This window comes from Apteryx mantelli, chromosome 25, assembly GCF_036417845.1.
Source record: "Apteryx mantelli isolate bAptMan1 chromosome 25, bAptMan1.hap1, whole genome shotgun sequence".
Lineage (NCBI taxonomy): Eukaryota > Metazoa > Chordata > Aves > Apterygiformes > Apterygidae > Apteryx > Apteryx mantelli.
Window position 1 is genome coordinate 6,921,594 of NC_090002.1, and position 25,100 is coordinate 6,946,693.

Sequence of the window (25,100 nt, forward strand, 5' to 3'; positions counted from 1 at the left end):
GCCAAGCCCGATAACGAAGGGCCTGACATCCAAAGGTTCCTACTCCTGCAGTAAAAATCAACATCCACAAATCACATCAAGTACTCTTTGGCACCGAGAGCAACAGCTCTGGAAAACCCGAGCCAGCCCAAGGAGCCAGATTTCAGACTCCCAAACAGCGCAATCAAGACATCAGGCCCCAGCTGCATCCGATCTCACCAGCTGAGCAATGCCACACTCCAGCTTGTGGGAAAATTGTGTTACATCTGGCCAGGAAGCAAGGGGGAAGAGAATCAGCTCCATTTTCCCTGCGGCACAGGGTGGGAGTTGTGCCCCGCTACCCGCTCAGCGCAGGAGCCCGACTTGCACAGAGGCACCTGGCCCGAAGGAACCGTGTGCCATTACCCCTGGTGTGAGCACACCGGATCTGGCCTGCAAGGACTGAATACCATCTTCTCCTGTTTGTTTCAAGAGCAGGACACATCCATGTGCAATATTTGCTGCTTGGGTCACCAGAGTCTGTAAAGAGGAAAAGCTGAAGTGATGCAATTGGCCACGTTAAGGTTTCTCCCAGCACACCCTGGATGTGTCTGCACGCTTCGGTTTTCTGTTCAGCATGGTGAAGGCGACGATGGAATTTGACCCACAGAGGAGAAAGCAAGAAGCTGGTGAACTCATCCATCGCTTCAGCTAGAGCACATCTGTCCAAACAAATGGCAGCGTTTGCAGTTGTGTGGCCCAGGCTGGAGCAGAATTTGTACGTCATGACATGAAACCTGAAATTTGTTCTTACTCTGTCCAAGTGCTCTGTTCAGACACTGTTTTGAAATGAAGAGGCTTTTCCCGTAACCATGAGGCTTTTCTGATGTGGGTGCTTGTTTCGAAAACCCAACCAGAGATGAGGAGGAATCAGAGGAAAGGTCAGCGCTTTGGCCAAGCCAGGGCCGGGCTGGCCGTTACGTTTCCCAAGTTCTGCTTGGCCACGTTCAGAGTGGGAGCATTCGGCTTTGCATCAACCCCAGCAGCAGCCAAGGTGCATCGGCGGGAACTGTTTAACACAAAATGCTTCCACCTCCACACAGCCAGATGTGCAGTTGTCTCAACACTTCAAAAACTTTGTTCCCAAGCCACCAAATATCTGAGAGCCAGGAGTAACTTGAGCCTCCAGGTCAAATCGATTTGTTTTTATGAGAAACAAATCATTTAGGTTTTAACCTTTTTTAAAAAAGGCAATGCAATTTTCAAAGACCGCTCTCTACCTTTATTACTCTCGATACTTACCTTCAAAGGAGTTTTAACTTAAATATTGACGTTGTGGGTTTTTCTCCCTTTCTTTATTGATTCTGCTAGGCAGAATTTCCTGCGCATGAAAGCAGCAGAGTAAGGCTGAACGTGCTCCCTACTCTGAGCCTGGATACCCATCCAGCTCTCGATAAACACAATCTACAGGTCTCTGAGAGCCCCCAGGGGTGTTAGCTGCTAATCAGAAAGGAGATGATTATTCCTGACAGACTTGGGTTTAATTTCTGGAAAGAAAAGGAGAGAAGTGAAGGAGGGCCAGGGCAGAAGGAAGCGTCCTGGCCACCGCTGAGTGTGCTCCGCGCAGACATATCAATCAGGCAGCTCCCAGCCAGGAAACACAAACAGTGACTCACTCTCAGCTGCGAGAACCGCGGCGGCTTGGCCGGTGGCTCTTCGTACGGCCTGTCCGCCAGGGAGGCAATGATCCTCTTCCGATGGCCAAGCAGATTCACTTTCAGCACCTGCAGGGAGAGAGAGCGGTTCGTGCAGGGAGCGCCAGGGGGGGTCAGCAGCGCTCTGCAAATTTAACACGACTCCCCGCAAGGCACAGCGGGACCTTGTTTGCCACGGCAGGAGAAAAGCAATACTCACATTCACTATTTCAAGCTCCCAGAGGTTTTTCACAGTGTCAATAGAGCTGTAGCCGCTTGAGAGGAAGGACTGAATGTAATCCTGCAGCCCCAAGGAGTCGAGCCACGCGGGGACCGAAGGCTGGCTGTTCCCATCGCAGCCCAGAGGTTTCAACTGCAGAAAGCACAACCCAGGAAGGGGTTAAAAGCCCCAGGGGGCAGGGATCCCAAAGCATGCAGTGGCTGCAGTTAAAACTAGCTTAAAGATCACCATCGTTTCCCTTAGCAGCTTCAATGCAGAAATCACTGTATAAAGGGGAACGAACCCCCGCAGCCCTGCCACCCCGTTATCGGCTCCACGCCGGGGGGGTCTCTGTCTGCCAAGGCAGGTGTTGCCTTCAAGAGGAACCACCAGCTGCGGTGTCTACCCAGCATGAGCGAGAAGAGCTCCGAAAATCCTTCCTCCTGGGCCCTCCAAGCAGACCAGGGAGGGCTGAACCCTCTCCAAACTTGCAGTGCTGGAAAGCGCTCAGGAACTTGGCTAGGGCAGGTGAGCCACTGATATAAGGTTAAAACCAGTTTCCCTGGCTCTCTGCGCCAGGCTTTGTTCAGCTCTTACAAAAACACCCCTTTCACCTGCTTTTCCTGCTGGGCCTCACCAGCCCTGAAGCCAGAGCCTGGGACACGCTGCAGAACAGGCGGCTCGCGGGGCGGCTGTGAAACACCGGCGCTGCAGGCGAAGGCCGGCAGGAGGGACACCCAATCCCTCCCCAGCGCTGAGACACCTCCTCGTGTCACCCCGTGCCCGCACAGCTTGGCAGACCAGCGTGTTCCTCTTCCTCCCTGCTAGTCCCCAAACGCTTCCTTCCGCCCCTGCGATCGCTCCCCTCTCCGGGTCACAGGGACACGGCTGGAGTCGCGGGGACCAGCTTTCGCTTCCTCCGCTTTCATAGCCGCGCCGGGCCATGCCCCCGCGCCTCCCCGCTCCGCTGCCGCCCCCCTCCGCGCCTCCTGCGCCTGCCGATGGTCCCGACCTTCGGGAGGGAGCGAGCGGCCTGCAGGAGCTTCCGGCGGTGCTGCGGGTCGCTGATGCCGATCTCCCGCAGGTCCTGGTCCTCCATGACGTTGCAGCCCTGCGGGAGCGAAGCACATGGGAGCAGAGGGCAACAGAAGCCGCGTCAGCTGCTGGAGGAGAGACCGCGCGCGTTACAGCGTCCTCCGGACCTCGCCTGCAAGCGTGTCCCATCCGGGCCGGCCGCGGAGGGCTCCCGAGGGTGGCACTTGGGTCCCCACTCCGACCTTGGGGAGCGGGGCCGGCGGAGGCACCGGGGGGACCACGGCACGCCACGGGGCACCGTGCCACCTTCCCTGCCTTGCTCTGCACCATCTTCTTCCAGCCACTGGATTCCAGGCCATCGATCCAAGCCACCTTCCTGCTTTATATGCAGGTGCTTTAACCGCTGCTTAACGACCCGTCCTCAGGATAACCCCCCCCCCCCCCGGCTGCCCCCAGCCCTGCCTCCCTCTGCTCCCGGGAGAGCCGCCGCTGAAGGTCTCTGCTGACGGCACCTCGCCATCCCACTTTGGGGTTTTATAAGGGAAACCTAATTAAACCTGGCTGCTGGGCACAAGGCGGCCGCAAGGGCAGGCAGCCTGCAGGAGCAGCGGGCTGGAACGGCCAGCGCTCCGGCAGGGAAAGGGGGGCGGAGGAGCGCCAGGTCCGCGTGTGGTTTAAGCTCCTTCCCACCCTTCGCTTTCCGCAGTGCTTCAGCCCATAAATCTGGCTAAGTGCTACCCGCTGCAAGCGCAGCGGCTGAACACGAAGGCAGGAGGCGGATTAGCCCTGTCGTTCCGGGCCGGAGGCAGCAACGCTCCCACCGATAAGTCCCGCTCTCCGCCCCGAAGGGACGCTCTTCCCCGCGGCCGCCGAGATAAGCGCTCAGAGAAGCAGCGAGTTAACGCCGCGGATAAGAGATGCCCGAAGCAGTGTCTTTGGGAGAGCTGCCCTCAGAGGCCCGACTGCGGAGAAATAATTATTTAGCAAATGACAGCGGTAAATTAAATCAGCGGGCGATGGGGAAACAGGGCTCTGCAGTTGCTCGGTGGCTGCCGGCAGCCCCGGCACAGGGATCGGCAGCTCCCCGGCCTCCCTGGGCAGGCAGGGATGCGTACCCATAAAAACATCCCTCCCCTTTCTGGCTCACAAATTTTAAGCTAAAGAGCTATGTTTAATGTGCATGTCTAACAGTGGGAAATTATGTGCTCAGCTCAGGCAAAGGGCAATGGATTAAGGTAGCTTTAACGCCACCAACATGCGCCTTATCGGGCACAAGCATCTTTGCATGCTACAGCTCTACTATAGGGGCTGCCGGAAGGTCCGTGGGAGGGAGCGTATGTGTGAGGAATTCATCTCCTAGACTGAGATGGCTTTTAAAGGGCCTTTTTAAATGGACAGAAAAGGGCTAGAGCAAGCAACGGGATTTCTCCATAAGGCTGGAGAGCAAAGCATTGCCGTCCCGCAGAGGGGACGGAAAGGGAAGCACAGGAAAGGACCAACTTGCCCAAATTCACCCAGCAGGTCAACGTCACAGCCTGGTACCCGAGTTTCTGACACCTCGGCCCATCCTGCCCCCTCTGACCAGCCCATCCTAGAAGAACATTTCTTATTTCAGCCGTAAGGAGCTTGGTGCCACAGTCGCAGCAGGCGGATGTCAGCAAGGACACGGTTCCTGGAACAGCAAACCTTTCCGGCAGCAACCACAATGGCAAGGAAGGATGTTCAGACCCAAAGGAACCGGGATGATGGCTACATGTGATTTTTTATGCATAAAAATCACACAAGCTTGCAGTTCCTATTTGCATTTTTAATTGTGCTCATTTTCCAACGTCAAGCCATTTTTGGATGCTAAGCCACATTAGCACGGCACTGCCTGGCTAGCTCAGCCCCTCTCCCAAACAAGCAGCTCCGAGCTGGCAGCTCACGCTCTTCCAGGAACACCTACTTCATACTGACACTTCCTACGCCAGGCCCAAGACAAGGCAATAGACATTCTTCCAGTTTTGACATCTCAAATTCAAGGAAAATTGCTTGCCATGTAACAAGGATATAAGCTAGTTAAATACTGCAAAACCCACAGCTTTCTAACACTCCTTATTTTTATGTGTCACATTAAATTCCCTCGGTGCCAGTCCGTATTCTCAGGGTACTTGATGACGATAGACAAAGCAGAGCAGCTCAGAATAAATCACCGCAGTCTATTGTGCATGAGCCTCTGCTTAAAGGAGCATCCCTTAAACCCAGCCGGATTTCATCTCACACACAAAAAAATAATCTGCCACTAGAATAGATAATTAAATGTAAACACACTGGAGATCTTTTAACTTTTGACAACCGAACAGCTGAGCTGCTGCTTTTCAAACTTGAAACCTGTTTGCATTTAACACGCTCTCCAGAGCAAAGCCAAGGGGCAGAGATGCTGCTGCCGCCTGCCCCGGAGCCTCTCTGGTTCAGCATGGCCATTGCTGCGGGTTTTATCAGTGTCCTGCTCTCCACGCGGCTCCTGCATCTGCCAATTCCTTCCCATAGGGCATCTCTAAAGACTTTGCACTAAACCCCTAAGCAAGGGGGGCTCCCGGGCACTAGAGTCCCCGGCTTCACACCAGCACTGAACCGCTGAATCCCATTCGGTTCCTCACTGAGCCGGGCAAAGCCATTTCTCTGCCATAACGAGGAAGGGACGAAGGGAGACACGTCCGCACCCAGCAGCTCCCGGAAAAACAGGGCAAAAAGCATTCGTCGCTACGATGAGACGAAGCCCCTTCGCTACAAAGGGCTCTTCTAAAGGAGGCTGCCTCGAAGCAGGGCTGCAAAATTTCGGAGAAACTGCTGTTTGGTGTTCTTCGTTAGCAATATCTCATGCAGAATTTACTACTTATTTTTATTTTATTTTTTTTTTTTTTTACAGCCCAAGGTCCTCCCCTTTGGTAGTGACAGAGGTCAGCAACCAGACGAGAAGATGTCATCTCCCAGGTGCTCAGCCCCAGGCTCGGGGTTGTGTGAGGACGGCTCGAGCCGTGGCCGGAGGCCGGGGAGAGGAAAGTTCCCAAGGACTCGCACTGCACTTAGCCCGGTCCTCTGTGAGCCTACCACCTCCAGCATTGGGCTCAGAAAGGCCAATTATGATCAAAAAACCCTCCTCCGAAGATGCATTTCAGATTTTATTTGTTGTGACAAGTGCTTTTTACCTTCTGCATTGCTCCAGGCTGCTGGGGCGAGCGGAGCCAACGCCGCTCGGCGCTGCACGCGGGCCAGAGAGGTCTCGCCTTCACTCAAGCCAGGGCAGGGGGGGGACGTCTCCAAAAGCCCTGCTCATCCCAACTTCACACAGTTTTCTGCCTAAGGGGAAGAGGAAACTGCCCCTTGCTTCCAACAGGAAAGAGCTCTCACTATTACTGCACTGCACCTGGCCTGGCTGGCAGTCGCTGCTTGCATCAATCCAAATTTTAACACAGCACCGAGCGTACGCATTAAATCAGTTTTGTTCTTGGTAGAAAATCTTTGGAAATTTTCTATTGCCAGAAAAGCTGGGATGGTGCTTGAAATCCATCAGGAAGCGCAGGCTTTAACACCCCGTCTCTGCCCTCTCTACTACCCAGAAGGGCAGAGACTTGTCGGAGACCCGCGTGCTCATCCGGACTATGCCAGGAGCCCCGAAAGCCGCTGATGTAGCTGACCCGCCTCAGGAAACCCGAGCTTTTAGGGAAAGGGTCTGCTTTAGTCACGCTTCACATATTGCACTGTAATTAAACCGCCTGCCAGGCTCCAGGTTTCTCATTAAAGAAAGAAAAAGCACAATCAAAGGTTGCATTGTACGCAGGTAGCGTCCCCTCCTGCTAGTTAGGTGACCCCAAAGCAAAGCCTGCCAAAATCAGAGCTACCGAAATCTGCCAGCGTTTCTGCTCCAGCAGGGCACTCTGCAGGCACTTAACTACCCAATTTTCAGATGCTGCTTCTTACGCAGAGCCTGGCTTTAGTCCATCCTCCCTTTCCAGCTAAGGAAGGGCCCAAGGCAAAGAAAGTTTCGCCTAGGACGTCTAGTCCTCTCCGGCCAGCAACGCAGTTTAATGAATCCCGACCGTCTTGTTAACCTCGCGCTAACACAAGTGCTGCTTCTGTTACTGAACCATGTATTAAAGACAGGCCATGGACTGCAGGGGAGACTGGGACCAGAATGTGTTTGCTATTAAAAGCAACAGATGCAAAACCCAAACATAGTTTCACTAGACTACAAAGGCCTCTGCGAACAACTACAGCAGAGTGCCTTCAGCTGCAAGAGCCAAAGCATCCATTTTTTTTCCTTAATGTGCACAAAGCTCGTTTTTTTTTTTTCCTACTCCTCAGTACATTCAAGACGATTTGCATCTTGTCAAGAATTTTGCTGCCACTGCTATTGATTTACTTTTGGCAATGAAAAGCACATTGGAGATGGAGACACATCCACCTCACCGCAGACCCTGCTTGAACAGGAACAGCATGGAGCAAATCCCGACAACAGAGATGCTGCACTTTCCTTAGCCTCAACACCACTTACTGAGTTCTTTTCAGGTTTAAAAAAAAAAAATCACGAACACTGCTGCCGGACATGGGAACGGTGACGCGTGCTTGCTGCCAATGGGGCTGTATGGACCCGTGCTTGCAGTGAAAAGTTCTGCTAATACATCTTGCTCAAGAGGATAAGAGCAGCTAATGCCTTGTTAATGGACTAATTTATCAGCTTGTCCTAAAAATAAGTTTGCATTCTGCTCACATAACTCGGGGATTCGCCCTTAGCAGCTTTTCACCCACGACCCTCAGCGACAGCAGGCCGAGCATCACCCCCTTTTACAAGAAAAAAGGGAACTAAAGCTGCACAAATAAAATACGGCCTCGAACGGAGGCAGAGCTGAACACCTACAGCCTCTCCGGCAAACCTGCTCCCGTGGCTTATTTCGGAGCACGCTGCCGACCCCAAAACTGGGACCTGCAATTCCAGGGCCCAGGCGAGCAACAGCAGCACTTGGCCACAAGTGGATGTATTTGTAATTGGCCTCGTGATCTATGGGTTTTGCACCTTCCCTTAATGGTGTCTGCAGTTTGCGATAGTTCAGGAGGCTGGGGGAGAAAAGGAGCATTTGTTTAGTTAAGGACACAGCGATGAAGCCCTGGCTCCTCGCAGAGCATTCACTGCGGAAAGGGCTCATACACAAAAACCCACCATAAATCCCGCGTTAGCGCACAGCCACTCCATTTTTGCTTAATCTTCCCCCCGTGCACGCTGGCACCGTGACAATGGCAATGGAGGGTATCGGTCACGGTTGTCAACGTCAGGCAATTTTATTGCGAGAGAGAAAAAAATTAACTGCTACTTTAATGGCTTTTTTTTTTTTTTCCCCCAAAGTTTATTGGGCCCAGAGCTACTAATGAATCAAACGTAAGTATCCTCTAAACTGCCAGGTCTGGTCCACCCACTTTGCTCCTCAAAATCCACTACAAACTTGCTGCTCTCCATGAAGCTCATTTTCATCATTTAAGTAGCTTTGCTGCAGCACTGCCATGTCTACCTGGTCCGAGCTGCGGGCGAGGGGCTGAAATCCTCTCTCAAACCCCAAATTATTGTGCGACTCGGATGTCAATTCACACAGTCGCAGGCTGAATCTGCTCATGCCATCCCCTTCCAGAGATAATCCCCAAATCATACCATCATAGACAAAGCACAGTTCTTGCAAACCACCCAAGTAGCATTTGAAACCCACTGGAGAGCTGCCCAAAAAATGGTTTCATTGAATGAATTGATTCCCGCTCAGACGCTTGGCAGAAGCCCTCGCACAAGGGTTCAATTACGCTCTTATGGGGTGTTCATCCAAGGCATCAAAATCAGCCTGGGGGCCAAGCGACTCCAGGGAGGAAATACATTTCCAGCACATTGGCAGCAATGATAAACAGTAGACAATACCATGTAATGTGGCTTATGAACTCCCTACCTATGTCGTAAAAATAAATGAAAGCCACTTCAAGTCGTAAATCTGCCAGCCAGCACGAATCAGGCTGGAGAGATTCTGAAATCTGATTAAAAATTGTCAAAGAGTAGATTGCCAACATGTCGAGGTATTAGCTGTCGCTCGCTCCCGAGCGGTATTTGCTTCTGTCCACAGCGGCTCGGAGAATGCACCGATTTCCGATGTCAGACACGGAAAGCCACAGCAGGCCCAAAGCTTTGCAGCACAGACTTGGGAAACCAAGGCCAGAAGCATCCACTAGAGAGAGACCTTCTGCCTGGCCTGCTCCCTGGACAGCTGAAGCTCATTTCAGCGTGAAACCAAGGCAGTCTGCCCAGGTACAAGTCACACGCAGCGGTTTACCTGGGTCTGTACGGGGCTGTAATCAGGCCAAGTTTTCTCTTCATCTCACCAAGTGCAGAAGCAGTGAAATCTTATTTGTGCCATCTCTGAGAGATCTCTCTTCTTCATAGATCACTACTGTGCGCAAAATACTGCTGGAACACGTCAATCGAGTTTTTCCCCAGATGCCTACTACAAAACGACGAGTTTTATGTGAAAACAGAAAAGTTCGGAGGCACACAGACTCTCAAAGCATGCTAAAAGCCTGGCTGCCGCCCAGGGGACCAGCGTCTGCAAGCCAAGCCGGAGAGCTCGGAAGCCGACTCTGCAAGACGCAGCTCCAGTTCGTTGACCGAGGATGCCAGGAGGTGGCTCCAGAAGCAGTGCAGATATCAGGTGAAAGTGAAGATAGTGCAGACATCAAGCCAACACCTCACTTCCAAATTTTTTTCAGCTGCTCACACACACATATATATACACACAGGAGAAAAGAGGAACGATCTTCTGTAACAAAGAGCACTGCAAGCTAATCTACCATGGCACTAAATTACATTTAGTTAAATTAATGTCAGAACTCTTAAATTATTTGCGGACACCCCGTTCTTTCAGTGCCCTCTTCTTTTTGCCACTTCTCTCCAATTATAAAAAGAAGTCAGAGGAGCCTCCGGCACTACATGAGGAGAACAGACTTCCGCTTCTGATGCTGTCTTATTGAATCAGCATTAGCTGCTTTCTGCATGCTCCATGGGAATCTGGCCTCAAAAAATAAAGAAACCATAAAAGACTGGTTTATATTGTCTTTCACCTGCTCATTTGTGAATCAAAATGTCTTTGGAATAAATAAAAAGTTCAGCTACAGAATAATCATACAACGGCCAGAACATGTGAAGTCTGACCTTCTCAGATGTTATCCTGAAAAGCTGTCTCCAGCAACAGTAAACACGCAGTCCTCTAAGGAAAGGGAAAAGCTCTTGGAAATACTTCAGACAAACTTATGGGACCTAATCGAACATAAAATACTGTAATGAGAGTGCAGGTAATGGCATTTCCTTCCCCATTTCTGTGGCCAAATTCCACCCTGAATTACTGAAATTTCTTATTACACCGGACATGTCTTTTCTTCCCCCTAAAACAGAGTGGAGATGTGCCTGGCCTTTCACTCTAGGTCATGCCTGCTTGCCGCAGGGCACTGGGACCCACCATGCATCCCATGGTGCAGCACTGATTCCCCATGGACCTTCCAAAGGGAGCATCTACCGCAGAGGTACCTGCAACCACAGAAGACACAATGGGACCGAGGCCCAGGAGCAAGAGGGTCCCTTTTGGTCCATACTCTTATAACATTTTTCCTACTCTTACAGCTCCCCCAGTTCATTACTGGTCAAGAATAATTAAGCCTGTTTATAGTGCATTTTTCTGAAATCACGGTTTTGTGATCTGGCCCTTTATTCTGCTCCTCTGGTTGAGGAGGGGGCAAGGGGCCTCCTGAAACTCCATGCACACACAAGGGCTGCACCCCTCCACGGGAGGCGGCAGGGCTGCCTTTCTCATGGGTGGTGGAGTCTTCTTGGTTCGTTAGCGCCGTTCACGTTTGGCACGCACTTCTGCCGAGGATTTTACCCTACTTGCCAAGCTCAGTCAAGGACAGCACATCCACTGCCAGTAATGCTCGGCTCGCAGCTTCGCTCAGCTCTGTTTACCCGCTGCACAAATAAACCTTTCCCTCTAACGAAGGGATTCCAGTGGGCTGCAAATCAGAGGAGGAGAATTTTAAGCACCACCCTCCATTTTTTCCTTTTTAAACCCCCACCTGGCTGAGGAGGCTGCTCTTCTAATTAAAGCCCACATTAGAAGCAGAAGTTCAGTGTCACAGTCGGATTGTCCCAAGCCAGCAATGCCAGCAGTGAAGGTCACCCAGTGGCCAGAGAGGGTGAGCGAAAGAAGCTGCTTCCTTGGACTGCGTGGTTCACGCCAGAGAGGGACAGCAAGAAAAAAAAAAATCAGGGAAATGGTCTTTCCTAGCACTGCCCAGAAACACCACAATGAAACTACCATAGGCAATGCAAAGGGAACATATTAATTCTTCCAGGGACACAGAACCGTGGCCCAACATGCAGATGTTACTTTGCAGAAAGAGAAAACATTCTTTTAGAAAACTGCACTACTTAAGTCTGTCTTTCATAGCCCGTTTCCTCCCTCAGCCAAGACAAAAGATCACATGCAATCTGAAATAAATGTTGACTTCTAGTCCCTTTCCAGAAACACACACACTGGCAACTAAGCTTTAACTTCACGTCAAATTGATGTTTAAATAATCCCGCTGATTTGTGTTAGCAACAGCCATGCTAGACTGAAGTCAATACTCAAGCAAGATTGTTTACTTTGAACTAGTCAAAAAGCTTTCTGCATTTTACTGTGAAACCAGTAAGCACCACTGAGATGCTCGTGTGCCATATCAGGCATTGCAGCAGTCTGTTTGCACCAGAAAGATTTAAACAAGAATTTTACATCATGGAAACACTGACCAAGGCAAACACTGACCCTTTTAAGTGTTGGAACAGGGACACATCAGTGAGGTCAGTGCTGCAAACTCAGCCTGTCTGCAGCGTCCCACCCCAGCCAGAGCTCCTAAAACGTCAAGCGCATCCAGGCTGGATGATGTTTCACTGCACTTGCACACTGACGCGTGTGCTTCCCTTCTCCTTCCCAGGGCTTTTTTCGGCTTGCTCTCCCCCGATAACCTGCTTACAAGCACAGAAGTCTCCGCAAGCCCTGAAAGCAAGAAGATTTCTAACAAGCACAGTCTCAAAACCAACTGGTATTACAAGCAATACTATTATTTGTCCTGAATTCCCCCAAAAGAGAAAGAGCACAGGTAGAGAACTCCACATGCACAAGGAGAGTCAGTACTTAGTACTATGCAATGAACATACTTGACTGCCCTACCAAAGCAGACCTGAACTGCAGCAGAAACTGGAAGTTTCCTGACAGGGGAAGCACTGATCTGGTAAGCAGCTTGGGAGCGAGAGGTGGTGCTGGAGCATGAGGCCTCCCAGCTATTAGCAGAGCTGCTAAAACCATATCCAGACCCAGAGCTGTAATCCCAGGGACCACGAGCAAAGAAATCGCTGCTCTGCGTTCACAGCATGCTCCAGCTTTCTGCTAAAATACGCTTCTACTTTCCCTTTTTTACAGGAAAACCTGTAAAATGTTCATGGCTCACATTACAGTTTATATCTCCAACCCTGTCCCTTCAGCATAAACCTGTGAAAACTACAGGGCTCCAAAGTCCCTTTCGACTGTCAGTGCTACATGTTAAAGCATATAGGCAGAGCCCAAGAGAGGGAGCAGGATGATTGCCTCCTCTCTGCCCATCAGCTCTCCTCCGTACTGCAGGAGACGGAGCTCGCCCAGAGCTATCACCGTGCCGGGCAGAGCAGGCAGGAAGCCCCCACAGATCCCCCAACAATAGATCTCTGAATTTTCACAGATAACAAACAAAATAATCCTGGAAACGATGCACGCTTCTACCATCCTGGATTAGCAGCTGATTAACAAGCACAGTATATTTGCAGAGCACTTGTCATCTCAAGTCACTTTACAACGCTGTGCACTCAGAATGATTTCCCTCATCTCGGGGGTAAGAGGGCTTCCGTCCCAAAGCTGAACTACCCCGTGGGGCACGAATTAGCACCAGAGCCAACTGGAAGTACTGAGGAAATTTAGGAATTCCTTAAAATAAAACTGATTAAAGCAGGGGCTACAACAGCATTAAAAAGCATCAGATAAGCTTCTGCAACCTCCAGCTTGGGGCTCTTATCAGTGCTGTTTTAGCTTCTGACAAAGATGCCACTTTCTGCACTGAGTTTCCCAGGAAAAGCCCAATTCAATTACTGACCAGGCCGAGGTATCGTCAGGCAGAGCATCATCCTGCCTGCAAGTCCCCCCGCCAGTGATTTCCCCCAGTCCCTGCTGCGGTTATAGGATATGCTCTTTCTTAGACTATCTTCTTAATCACATCTTAAGTTACTTTCTATTATAGGCTGAATGGTCTTCATAAGGGTGTTAGATTACAGAGCTCTTCTCGGATGCTGTTTCTGTTCTGAGAACATCCTATCGCTACACATCTTAGTTTGTTCCTGCAAAGCTTTCTTCGTGTTTGCTCACAAACGGGCCACCTGGGATTCCAGGCAGCAAAGGGAGCATCCTTGGCATATTGGAAAAAAACCCCAAACCCTGCAGCGGTATACTCTGCAAAATCTTACGCAGAAAAACAGAATGTTTCTGTATCAAAAGATTCTGACTTCTTAATTTTTGCTACTAAAACTTAATTAGCCTCCTAGCCCATCTGGCAATTTGCAAACCATTGCCTAGCATTCTTTGGACCTCGAAATATTTAACATAATGAGGCCCTAATAGGGACTAAGCCTTTCATAAAAACTGTTTAATCCCACAAAAATAATGCCATTTAGTCTGAAATGTTCTTTATTAGCAATTGAAAGTGACAGTTAATAAAGACATTATTACCTCAAAAAGAAAAGGCTTGGACAACCTGAAACACTAGGAGCCAAGCATCCAGGTCCTTTGAGAACTCCCTGCGCTAGCTAGCTGCAACATCTACAACAATTTTAATAATTAATCTGAGAGCATCAAAATCATCATTAAAAACAACTGAACTACTTGTTTCTTGTTTGTACCGTACCTGAAGGTTTCACCCCCACAACATCAGAAGCTGACGGGAAGTAACGCCACAGAGGAAAAGAATTTTTACAATTAAACCTCCACGCTGGGCTGCCTGCGTTAGCTTGAACCTCCCAGGACTCAAATGAAAGGATTTAAAGCCAGTCTCGACGTGGGTGCCAGAGGCAACTCCTGAGTAAAAGGGATAAGCAGCAAAAAGGAAAGCAGCCAGGGGTTGCAGGAAATCTTGTTTTAAATTATTTGGCCTTTTAAGATTGTGAGGAAAGAGCGTCCCATTCCCTGAAAGCAGCAGAAGCTCATTTCCTACCCTGGGGGCTGTTAGCCAGCATCGGATGGGGAGGACAAGATATCCAGCCGTAAACAGCATGGGAAAGCAACTCTTGCCACAGACGCCATAAATCATATAGTGAGGCATACACAGGGAAGCCAATACCTTTTCTTTCTTTTTATAGATTAGAAAATTCTGCATTAGACAGTTTGCAACTAAGTATTGCTACTTACTGCCGATAAGCACAGTCAATAAAAACCCCCACTTCCAAGCCTGCAGCTCTCACCTTTCTTGGGGACAAATGGAAAGTTAATTTCCTTTTGCATTTAACATCTGTACTGACAGAGATTTACCATCACCCGTCAGCTCGGGTCTGTAGGTGGAGTAAAGGCAGTTCCTCTGCTACCTGCCGGCCTGAGAACTGACACTACAAGAGTCAAACACCCCCCGGCAGGGCATCCTAAGCAGGGGCTTACGCATTTAAACCCCTCGCGCCGTCCCCAGCGCACCCCAGCGCCGAGGCAAGGCGACCCCCGTAGGAGCCAAATCGGCTCACAGGGACGCCACAACCTCGGCCTGAGTTGGAGAGCCCGATGCCTCAAGGTGCCCGGCCAGGGGCTCCGGGGCGCCGGCATCGCGGGGCGCCGGCATCGCGGGGCGCCGGCATCGCGGGGCGCCGGCATCGCGGGGCGCCGGCTGCGGCCGCTGTCCGCGGTCCCGAGCGCGGCCGTGGTGGTGCCGGGGCTCCGCCGGCCCCCCGCGCGCCACCAGCACCCGGAGGTGCATAACCTACCGGGAAATCCGGCTCTCCAGAAGCATGTCGATCCTGCCTGGCTAAAGGGAGAGCAAGGGGAAAGCTGTCTGCCGTGGAGGCCAGGAGATCTGGCTGGGTACTCGACTCTTGGGGTGCTCTGAGGGTCCCACAACATTCATCAGAACATTTAGCCTGCTGGTGAGGCCACTTCTGAAGAGTGGAATTACGTCCTGCCTCTACGTACTCCTCCAGGTACACATTTCCTTGCCCCTCCAACCATGCTCCATTCGGTCTTCTCCCCTTTCTCCGGCCGCCCCCGCACACCCTCACCACTGCCAGCTGGCTGCTGTGTGGCAGCTCGAGGAGGCAAGAGGCTCCCCCTGACTCAGAGCAGTCGTGGTTGCTCACTGCGGTGTTTTCAGAGCCCCCTTCACCTGCCTCGCACCACCGCTGTCAAGCTCACGTCCTGCTGCATATCGCCTCTCTGCGCCACTGCAGCTCCAAGAGAAGCCGCCACTTCCTTTCCAAGGCAGAGCATCACTCCAGCCCAAAGTACTTTGGTTTACGTCCATTTTTAGAAATTGTACATTTGCAAAGTTTGAGGAGTCTGCACACTGAAAGGCGTCTCGTCACACCACGCAGGAACCCCTCTCCCCCATCGCCAAGAATTTTTGTCTTTGCAGTTCATTGTATCATGAAAACTCTCAGATTTTTATACCATGCAGCTTTAAGTTTCTAGTCACTGGTTACTAAAAACCCTCAACGTGAAACATTAGGGTGTCATCATTAGGTTTCAGAGCCAACAGTGACAGCACAATTAGCTACAGATCATTAACATTCAGCCAGCATGCTTAAAGTAAGAATACTTCCAACACTTCTCCAGATATCAAGAGATCTATCACCTTCACAGTCCAGAACACAGACTGTTCAGTGATTCTTCAAAACAGTAATGAATTTGGGTTCCCATTTCTGGAGTAAAGTGGATATCAAAGATATAGGGAACAAAGTAAACAGTTTTTCACTGTAATTTTGATATAAAGTGTTAACAACAATTAAATGTGAGGATGAATAATCCAACACAACCCTCATTTCCTCCTTTCATCTAACCTTCTGCACACCCCCAAGACCATCCTGCTGGGCTGCAGACCCCAGATCTGCCCCACAGCTGACACGGGGTCGTGGTACCAAGTCAAGGTTTGGCCAACGTGTTTGTCAGAGCCCGCGGGTCCCACCCAGCGACTTACCAGGAAGCGGACATCATCAAAGCCGTTCAAAAGCAGCTTACTCTCATATTGCTGCAGGCCAATGGACTCCAGCCACTCCCCGACACTCTGCTCCAGCATCCGCGAACCTGACGAGAGAGGAATCGGCAGACGCTTGAAAAGGGAAAAACCGTTAAGGCGGTAGCAGCGGCACTCTGAGGAAGACAGATGGCATTGCCACATCATAGTCATTACCATAAAGAAACTCAAAAAATTATGCTCAGAGTACAACAAATCAGCTGGCAGACAATTCCTCTGGTGTGCACAGACCATGGACAACAAGCTTCCAGTGCCTCCCCGGGCTCCGGGTTTAATTTGTATCCCAGTTAACACTCAAAAACCACCACCTTGCCCGAGCAAACTGTTTAGAAGCACTCCTGGGACCATGACATCACATGCACTGCTTTCAGGGCTTGGGCGAATTTCTTGCCAGGCAAACATATGAAGCCCAACCCCGTGGGGATGCTGATCCACTCCTTGGCTCATCCGAAGGGGGCGGGAGGAGGGCAGCACGCTTTCCCCCGCGGCATTCCCAGCAGGAGTCGCAGGTGTGAGGGAATGGAGCGGAGCTGCTCACAAGTGCACGGAGCCGGGCAGGTCCTCTCATCCATGCAACTTCGGACGCACTACCCCGCGCAGCGGGCCAGCGAGAGGGCCGGGAGCACTGGAGGCACAAAGCAGCTAGAGAGAAAATACATCTTTATGCAGCCGAGACACAAACAGACACGACGGACTTTCAGAAAAGCAGCAGAAGCCAGACTAGAGAGCAGCTGTCCACAGGAAGACATGCAAGACAAAGAAAGCACACAGACTGCAGCAGAAGAAAAGGGCTTATACTTTTTTTCCCCAAGCAGTCCTGAAAGAGGCAAACCATGGTAAGGGTTTTTTCCTCTCCGTTATTGTGTCATGAGGAGCAGAGGCGTGAGCGACACCAAGCACGAGCCTGCGAGTCCTGGCACTGTCATTTTACCACCTATCCGGAAGCATGGCATTTCAGCACACTGCTCGGACCGGGCTGGCTGTCTACACTGGAGACTAACTACAGCGCTGCGTCGGATGACAGCGAGAGAGGGAGGAATCGGTACATTTTTCACTCAGTACAGTCGGTCCTGCCAGGTGCTTGGTGAGTGCTTGTGTTTGCCCTTCCTTCATTTTCTTCAGCTAAATGCAGATGCTGCATCGGAGCCCCTCACTCACACAGGGAGCAGCTCTGGAGGAGGCGGCATTTTACTTCCTTGCTTCCAAACCACACCAAAATAAAAAGAGGAGACCAAATGCAAGCACCCTCTCTCCTCTTCCTGAAGCAGCTCAAGTCCGAGACATGCCCTGGCACCTCCTTTCAGCCTTTGATAAATGAGATTCTTCCCAACACCCTAGAGAAGCTGTGCAGGCAAGCTCTCCCTTCCCTCATCCCTGGGAAGAGGGTCCAGTGACTTGTTACTCTCCTATAGCAAAGCTTGAGACCTTAGATATGATAAGAAAAGTTCAAAGATCTCCTTTTCATCAGGGCTCAGAGAATTTGGTATGCAAGACATGCAGAATTTTTGCAGGCTTCTTAACACAACTGTGTTTCAAGGGTATATGCAAAAAAAAGATGACCAGGAAAATCAAGTTTGCTTTCTTTGAACCTTCAGGTCAGGTGAAGCTGTTTGGTACCTTCCAAGCCATCCTTCCCACCCCGGCCCCGTCACAACAGCGGCATGACGCAGAGCTCACGGCGCAATCTGGAAATTCGTGGCGCACGGGATCCTGCCACGCTGGTCCACAGGAGAGCTCCTCCGCCAGGCGAGCGGCGCTCGGCAGGTCCGTGGGAGCCGGCCGGTCTTTCTAGTGCACGCTGCAGCACGAGAGACGCAGAGAGCGCGGGAGCTTTCCGTCTCCCTCCCCTAACGCAGCCCATGCAGCAGGGCAGCATCTAAACCCGGAATTTAGGCAACAAGCTCCTGCTTGCCCAGGGTCTCCATCCTTCCCCTCCCGGCGATCCGCGAGCGGCTGGAGAGCCGTGTCCCTTTACCAGGCAATCGTGTGTCCTTGCGGAGAGCTGCGGCGGAGTGCTTTGTCTGAAGGCAGCGAGCTCCACGCTTGCTGCTCCGCTCTCAGCCCTGTCTCCTGCTCTCGCATTGCCTGTCCCTCCCTTCTCTCCATCCTCTTACCCCTCCCAGCTTTTCCATCCACTGTACGAGCAGCGAGCAGCCTTCGCGGCAGAAGCTGCAGCAGAGGGGAGGGAGGCGGCAGCTTTGTAACTCAAGTGGAAATTACTGACTTCTCAATATTTACTCAATGATGGACTGCGCAGCATGGGCTTGCAAAAAAATGACGTTACAGGTTCGCTTTGACAGTTCAAAGTGATTTGTGGCTGGCTCAGAATTAATTTATCGAGAGAGAGGTGAGGAAACTGCTCGCTGCCTACTACAGCATTTCTGGAAGCAGTCGGGGTATTGGCAAGGGGAATGAAACCAGAGCAATTCCTTCCTCTGAGCTCCTGGATTTGCTTTTACAAAAAGTCTTTACTCTACTCAGCCTTTTGTACGCTTGTAAATACATTTCTGCTTTTACAGAGGAAATCTACAGTGACACCAAGTGCAGGTTTTCTGTATTTAAAACCACTTCAAATCAAGGCAAATGAAGTGGGGAGATTGCAGGTGGGGGAAGGGAGAGTGGGTTAACTTGAAAAAGCAAAACACGGATGCTGTTTGCTAAGGTTGAGAACAGAGAAATCCAAAACACGCATGATACTTGCGTGGTACAAGGGCAACACAGGAGCAAACCATCCCAGGCGCTGTGACCCCCTGGCAAGAGCCTGACCGCAACTTCTGACTAAAACAAACCCTAATCCTCAAGCAAGTCAGCTCCATCCTCCTTTCTTGTGCTCTGAATTTTAGGAATCCTTTCTTTATAAGGATGCCGGGGGGAAAAAAAAAAGCAGTGGCTAGAGTAAAGCTAGAAGTAATGAAGTAATCAAGAGTGTTTCGAAGTTGCAGCAAAAGGAAATAAAAAAAAGGGGGCAATTCAGTTCTTGCAAGACCTCTTTCAGGTAACACCGTGTGCTTCAAAGAAAACAGGAAGGGACGGGGCCACCGGCACTCAAAGGTCCTTGCACAAGTAGTTGTTTCAATAACCACCTTTGATGCAGTGGTTGAGGCTGTTCGGAGGAAGGAATAAGCGGGTCATCCCTGACAAAAAGCATCACGCTTTGCTCATGGACACCGATGGATAGGCAAGGAGAACCACATCAGCCATTAACGCTATCAGCTGCGAGAAACAGAGCCAGCGTCCGACCTTACCGGAACTAAAACTGATCAGCCGAATGCGGATCGCTAACCAATCTCCCCCCCTTTGGTCCAGTAAAACACTGAAGCACGTTTCTTGCGTCTCAAGAGTCAACTTGCCGAGCCCCGAACGCGCTCCCTGCCCGGCGCAGGTCACCTCCCGCCTGCGGGTCTCGCTCGCGACGCCAGCAGCGATGAGGAGCTGCAGCGTGGCGGGGCTGAGTCTCTGCCGCGAGGGCTGCGCTCCCCGGCCCCTCCGGCCCACGTCCGGAAGGGAGAGAGGAGCAGAAGCAGGTTGCTGAAGCTAAATGAATGCACGACTGCAAGTCATACGTGCACAGAGACACAGAGCTCGGGCTAAGTCACCGAAGCTGAACGCACAGCGCTCCGTTCCCCGGCCAAAAACCCTTGAAGGCCGAGGTTAGGTGGAGCACAGCATCCTTTAAGAGATAGATGCTGTCCCTTGATCACCCACCCTCCAAAAAGCGCTTATCAACAGGGATCAGCATATGCTTCAGTTGACAGACGACTTCTCCCCTCCCCAGGGCCACCCCACTCTTGGGATTCAGCCAGAGAAATACATTTGGAAGATTTCCTCGCACGCTCTACCAGGAAACCAGAGGGACAAACCTGCCGGCCAAGAAAGAGACTCGAACCTTAAATTCGATAGAGATGTCAGGATACGTTAAATCATCTTAACATCCAAGGGCCTGAGAAGTTAACATGTTCATCCGTAATGCCAGGGCAAGACGCGGAAGCGCTGCTGGCGTTTTCCGCAGGGGACAGATCAACGGTACAGAAGTTGCATGGGAAGTCCGGGGCGTAGCAGGGACCTGAACCCGGGCGTCTCAGGCCCTGGGCTAGTGTGCCAGCAACGTGACTCCATCCTGGGTCACATCGCGCGGCAAAGCCGCCAGACACTAGGAAACGTGAGCCTCGATCGCAGGCTAGAGCGGGCGTGGGTTGAACTCCCATGGGGAACACCCGCCGGAGTCCTCCGCCGGCACGACAGCCCAGGTGACAGACGGACACGAGATAAGGTTTATCCTGGTGAGTGCGCGCTGCCTGCGTGGATGCTTATTAGCATCTCATCAAGAGGATGTCAACGCCTACAGCTGCACTTCAGAAAAGCCCAGCACCATCCGGATTTAGGAGCATGGCAAAGCCAAGCCAGGCAAGAGCCGCCCCGATGCTGCACTGCTGGCACCGGCTCTGCTCCCGGCACAGCCGTGGCACGGGACAGGGCAGCCGCAGCTGAACCGCTCTCACCAGCCGAAAGCTTTTCCTACAATGACACTGTCGGGAGAGATTTCGGTTTTCTAAAACCCTCGAGCAGCAACATGGCATTCAGGCGCTCCCAGTCCCCGGACGGCAGAGTTCATCAGCAGCCATTTCATCCAGTTCTGAACGCCGCGTTTTGCTACAAACAGCCCCGTTTCAAAAGGCATCGTCAAAGCCGTGCAACGGTCCTGACGCCGCTTTTCTAGTCTGAATCCTGAACACAAACTCAGCGCAGAGCTCTCGATTCCCCGAGCCCCAGCCTCCCCTACTTACAACATTTATGAAAACGAAAGCGTTTTAACCCCGCGTCCTCTCCCGTTGCTCCAATGCTGCATTGCGGAGATAAGAGTTATAATAGTTGCAAACATGGCCGGTGGAGGCTCTTAATACTCGCACTGTTTGAGGAAAATCAATGCACCCAATGACACTAAGATTCCTCCTTCACCTTTTTATGGAAATTAGAAAAGGCGAAGACAAAATGCACCACTAAATCATCACCCACACTATTTATAAAAGGTAAAATTAATAGAACTGCATACTTCAAGGCCACAGAAGCATGCAGGTAAAGTATTTTTCTATTAAAAAAAATAAGGAAATCACAAAGGGTTTTATCTGATTTGGAGCTATGAGGGGGCATTTAAAGATTTATCGGGTGAATGAGCAGGAGAAGAGATATAAAAATATTCTGGCAAATACACTTTATGGGTTGCAGAAAAACAGTAGCTTTGCTGGAAAAGCTCTGCATCGTTCCAGCTGCTCTGGACTATCCACATCAGAGGCCGGGTGGCAGAAGCAGCTCCATAGGGCCGGGACACCCCTCCAGAGCACCTAGACCTTGTGCGGGCTCTGCTCTACTGTGCCCAGACTAAAACCTGGACCTCCAAAAGCTCCAGCTGAGACTTGGACTGTACAAGCACACAGTAAACAAAAAAAAAATAGTTGGCCTCAGTGATGGGGCTGCAAGGGACACAAAGTAGAGGTCAAGGGAGTCTGGCCAGAGCTAAACACTGACTCCAAAGCCCAGATTAACATTAATTATAAGGCCACTTTTCCTTACCTCTGTGCTGACTTAAGGCCATAAGACATTCAAAAGGCCGTGACCAGGCTATTTTTTTCATTTCCTAATCTGACACAGGAAAAAGAAAAGTGCCCATGGAACTGCTTACGTGAGAGGCCTCAAAACAGCTAATTTTAGTCCCTCCCTGAAGCAGGGTTCATCTGCTAGGTTGGAGCATCAGTGTCACCTCTGACCTTCCAAGGGACAAGGGAACAGTGTCTGGAGAACCTGAGCGGGACCCGACGTCCAGCACAGCCTGGAAAGGGAAGAAAGGGAAAAATATCCCTCCACCTAGGTGGTGGTTAGGGGCATTAAAACCAACCGTGCAACAGATCTGAGACACACTTAAATATAGAAAATATTCTTGCGTATATGGAAAAATCCTGACTGCAGTGACTGATGTATAACAACTCTGAATACAAAATTCCCACCCCATCCTCCAGAACTGAAAGGATTTTGTGAACCTTGAAGAAAACTAGGTAGAACTAATTTTATAGAACAAGGCAGAAAAATACTAGAGTGTGGAGGGTTATAAAAATATTCTTATCTCTAAAGAGCACAGATCCGCATTTAGGTAACTAAAAGTGTCAGAACAAAGAGCATCTTGCTCCTGCATTATGCATTTGAAACAAAAACAAGATTGTTGTGGGGACTCTGAGACCTGCCAGAAGACAAATATACAGCAGCTCCATTTCAGACTGACTACTTAAAGAAAATTTTGTTGTTTTCCACCATCCATCGAAGAAGAATGGAAACTTGAGACGAGCATATTTTGAAAGGCAGGACAGAACAGCGAGCAATTGGTTCGACTTTCGCAGGGGCTATGTCGAGAACAACAGCAACTGCAGCAGCTAGGAGAGCAGCAGAGCTTTCTATCCCTGCGATACTGGCTGGAGTCTTTAAAACATCTTTCAGCTGCAAATTAGATTTTTTTTCTTGAGCATGGAAAACGTGATCCTCCTCCCACACAATGAGCAAACTAGTTGTGAAGTTTTAAGTGTCAGAACACACTGGTTATTGGGCTGTGGGAGAGGGGGCAACGAGCCAGGCATTCAAGAGCCGATTTTACTCCTTCAAACTCACAGAAGAGCACAAGCAGCATCCCAGGCCACTCTCACAAGCCAGCGATTTTCATCTCTGCATGGAAGGAGTCGTCGTGAGATCTTACCCATCTCGACAGAAGGGCTGTAAGGAGTCACTTAAGGTATCAGAAGCCACCAATAAAAACTCCACAATTCCCGGCAATAAGCGTTTGCTTGAAGTTATTTGAAGATGCAAAATCACCTCTAAATTAATCATATCCTAAACAGTAATGCTAAGTCCCAAAATGCAAAGAGGCAGCCAGTTTCAAGAAGCAGCAAGATCCTTTCACACCCACACCGCGGTCACTGGGTGAGTATTAGCGAACACGAGAGCAACCAGGGTCTCCCCCCATGCCCATCAGGCGGGGGACCCCGGCTGGAACACTCTTCACCCAGCCCATTTCCCCTGAAAGCCTGCTAGGGGGGAAGGACAACTGCATTAAAGTTAAATGAACCTACATATGGGAGCACTGGATTAAGATTGCTGCTAGTTGTCTTAAACATCACGCTGTGAAGCTGCGACATGTTCCTTCCGCTCCTGCGAGCCGAAGTAGGTTAGAAAAGCTCTGCCAGCACCTTGCTGTGCTCTACACGAAAACAGAGACACACACGCAAGCTGGGTACGCTACCTGAGATCCTCTGCTGTTCCTGAGAAAAGTCAATGCCTTCGCCGATGGAACTCATGATTTTCTCAATCTGAAAACAAAAAAAAAAAAGCACATGCAGTGTTACTCAGAAAGCGTTTAAGGCAGCCCTGGGATTTCACCTGCCATGCGGCTGCCGAAGAAACCCAGGCAAGGATGTTAAGATATCCCTGGCCCAGAAAGGATGTCCTTAACACCTCGTCTGGAAAAGTCGTCTTGAGGACGGATGGCTCAGAAGGGCCGCGGAGAGGCCAGGGCTCTGCAGAGCCTTCCCCTCCACAGCTTCCCAGAGCCTGAAAATAAGCGGCCCTGAGAAACCCCACCCCCTAGAGCACAAAATTTGGGGGAAGAAAAGGAGCCCCAAACCCCTTAGCTCGCCCTGTACAGACATGCAGCCCCTCCTTCACCAGCAGCAAAGCCCGAGAAATGCAGGTCTCCAACTCTTTCCTGGCATGTGCAAGGTAAGCTTGGCTCCAGCTCAGTCTGCAAGGCTTGGTTTTGGCTTATTTTTGTTTTGTTTTTTAAAATCACATTCCCCAATCCTATGCAGGTAACTTCTGCTCCTTACCACTTCCACTGAGCGCAGAGATGCTTAGAAAGAGTTCGACAACAGATGCAGTTTGCAAAAGCAGCAACATCACGGGGGCAAATGCCTTAACTACCCAGGAGAGGGAGCTAAAGACAATTTCATCCCCCATTTAAGCAATTTAAAGTTAACAGCTCAAGGCAAACCTCATGCAATTAGGAAAAAAAGTCAAAACTACTGCCTAGATGGTGCCTTCGCAAGTCCACTTATGACTTGGATACAAGTGACTGTACTTGCCACTAAAATTTTTTTTAATGAGCTGCAATTTTCATACAACCCAGGAGAAGTTTTACACCAGATTGTCATAAAGGTCAATAAAAAGTTTTCAAAAACAGTCCTTGAGCAGAATTCGTAAATCACGACTATCTAACACACCACTGCAGAGGGAAAACTCACAGTGACAACTGCTAGGTTAATTTTGTTAAGCTGAAGGAGCCGATAAATTGCAGTTCAGAATTTTCAATAATCCAGAGCAGTAAACAATTAGAGCCTCCTATTGCTCAAAGAGCAATGAGACACTTGAGAGGCTCAGGTCCGGTTGCTTATCCCAGTCTTCAATCTATAAACGGAGTAGAAAATGAAATAAAGTAAGCCCCCCGGGAGATTCCCAAATAGAAATTACTCCAGAAAACATCCCCAAGATGCCCAACGCGAAGCCGATGCAGGCTGGCAATGGCAGGGGAGGAACAGAGTCTTGCACAACTATGTCTTTTTGGTCCCTTAAGAATAGGCTTGGGGAAGGAGCACACGTTTTCCTGGAGCTCGTGCCCCAGCATCTGAGGGCAGCCGTGTGCCCCAAACCGGGATACGGGACCCCGGGAACACCACGGCCATCCCCAAGCTCACCCTCCGGCCCAAAGCAACGGGCGCTCGGAGCTGCACCCCTTCAGGGGATCTTCAGGTGGGGAAACAGGTCCTAAAAGGCTCCTGCCGAGCCGGCTCTCCAGGAAAGCCCTTGCTGCTTGCGGG

At 50.6% G+C, this 25,100-nt stretch overlaps 1 protein-coding gene across 6 annotated transcripts in view; it reads right to left on the reverse strand.

Moving 5' to 3' along the window:
• Positions 1-25,100, reverse strand: part of ANKS1A (ankyrin repeat and sterile alpha motif domain containing 1A) — a 108,109-nt gene that overhangs the window by 12,606 nt on the left and 70,403 nt on the right. For all 6 annotated transcript variants that reach the window (XR_010886340.1, XM_067310705.1, XM_067310706.1 and 3 more), the window contains 5 exons: positions 23,531-23,597; positions 16,195-16,301; positions 2,885-2,983; positions 1,873-2,025; positions 1,635-1,742 (listed from right to left, as the gene is read on the reverse strand). Coding sequence is in view for 5 of the 6 variants with exons in the window: in XM_067310705.1 (XP_067166806.1) it covers positions 1,635-1,742; positions 1,873-2,025; positions 2,885-2,983; positions 16,195-16,301; positions 23,531-23,597 (534 nt within the window). In the remaining variant the exon portion in view is untranslated. The remainder of the gene's footprint in view (positions 1-1,634; positions 1,743-1,872; positions 2,026-2,884; positions 2,984-16,194; positions 16,302-23,530; positions 23,598-25,100) is intronic.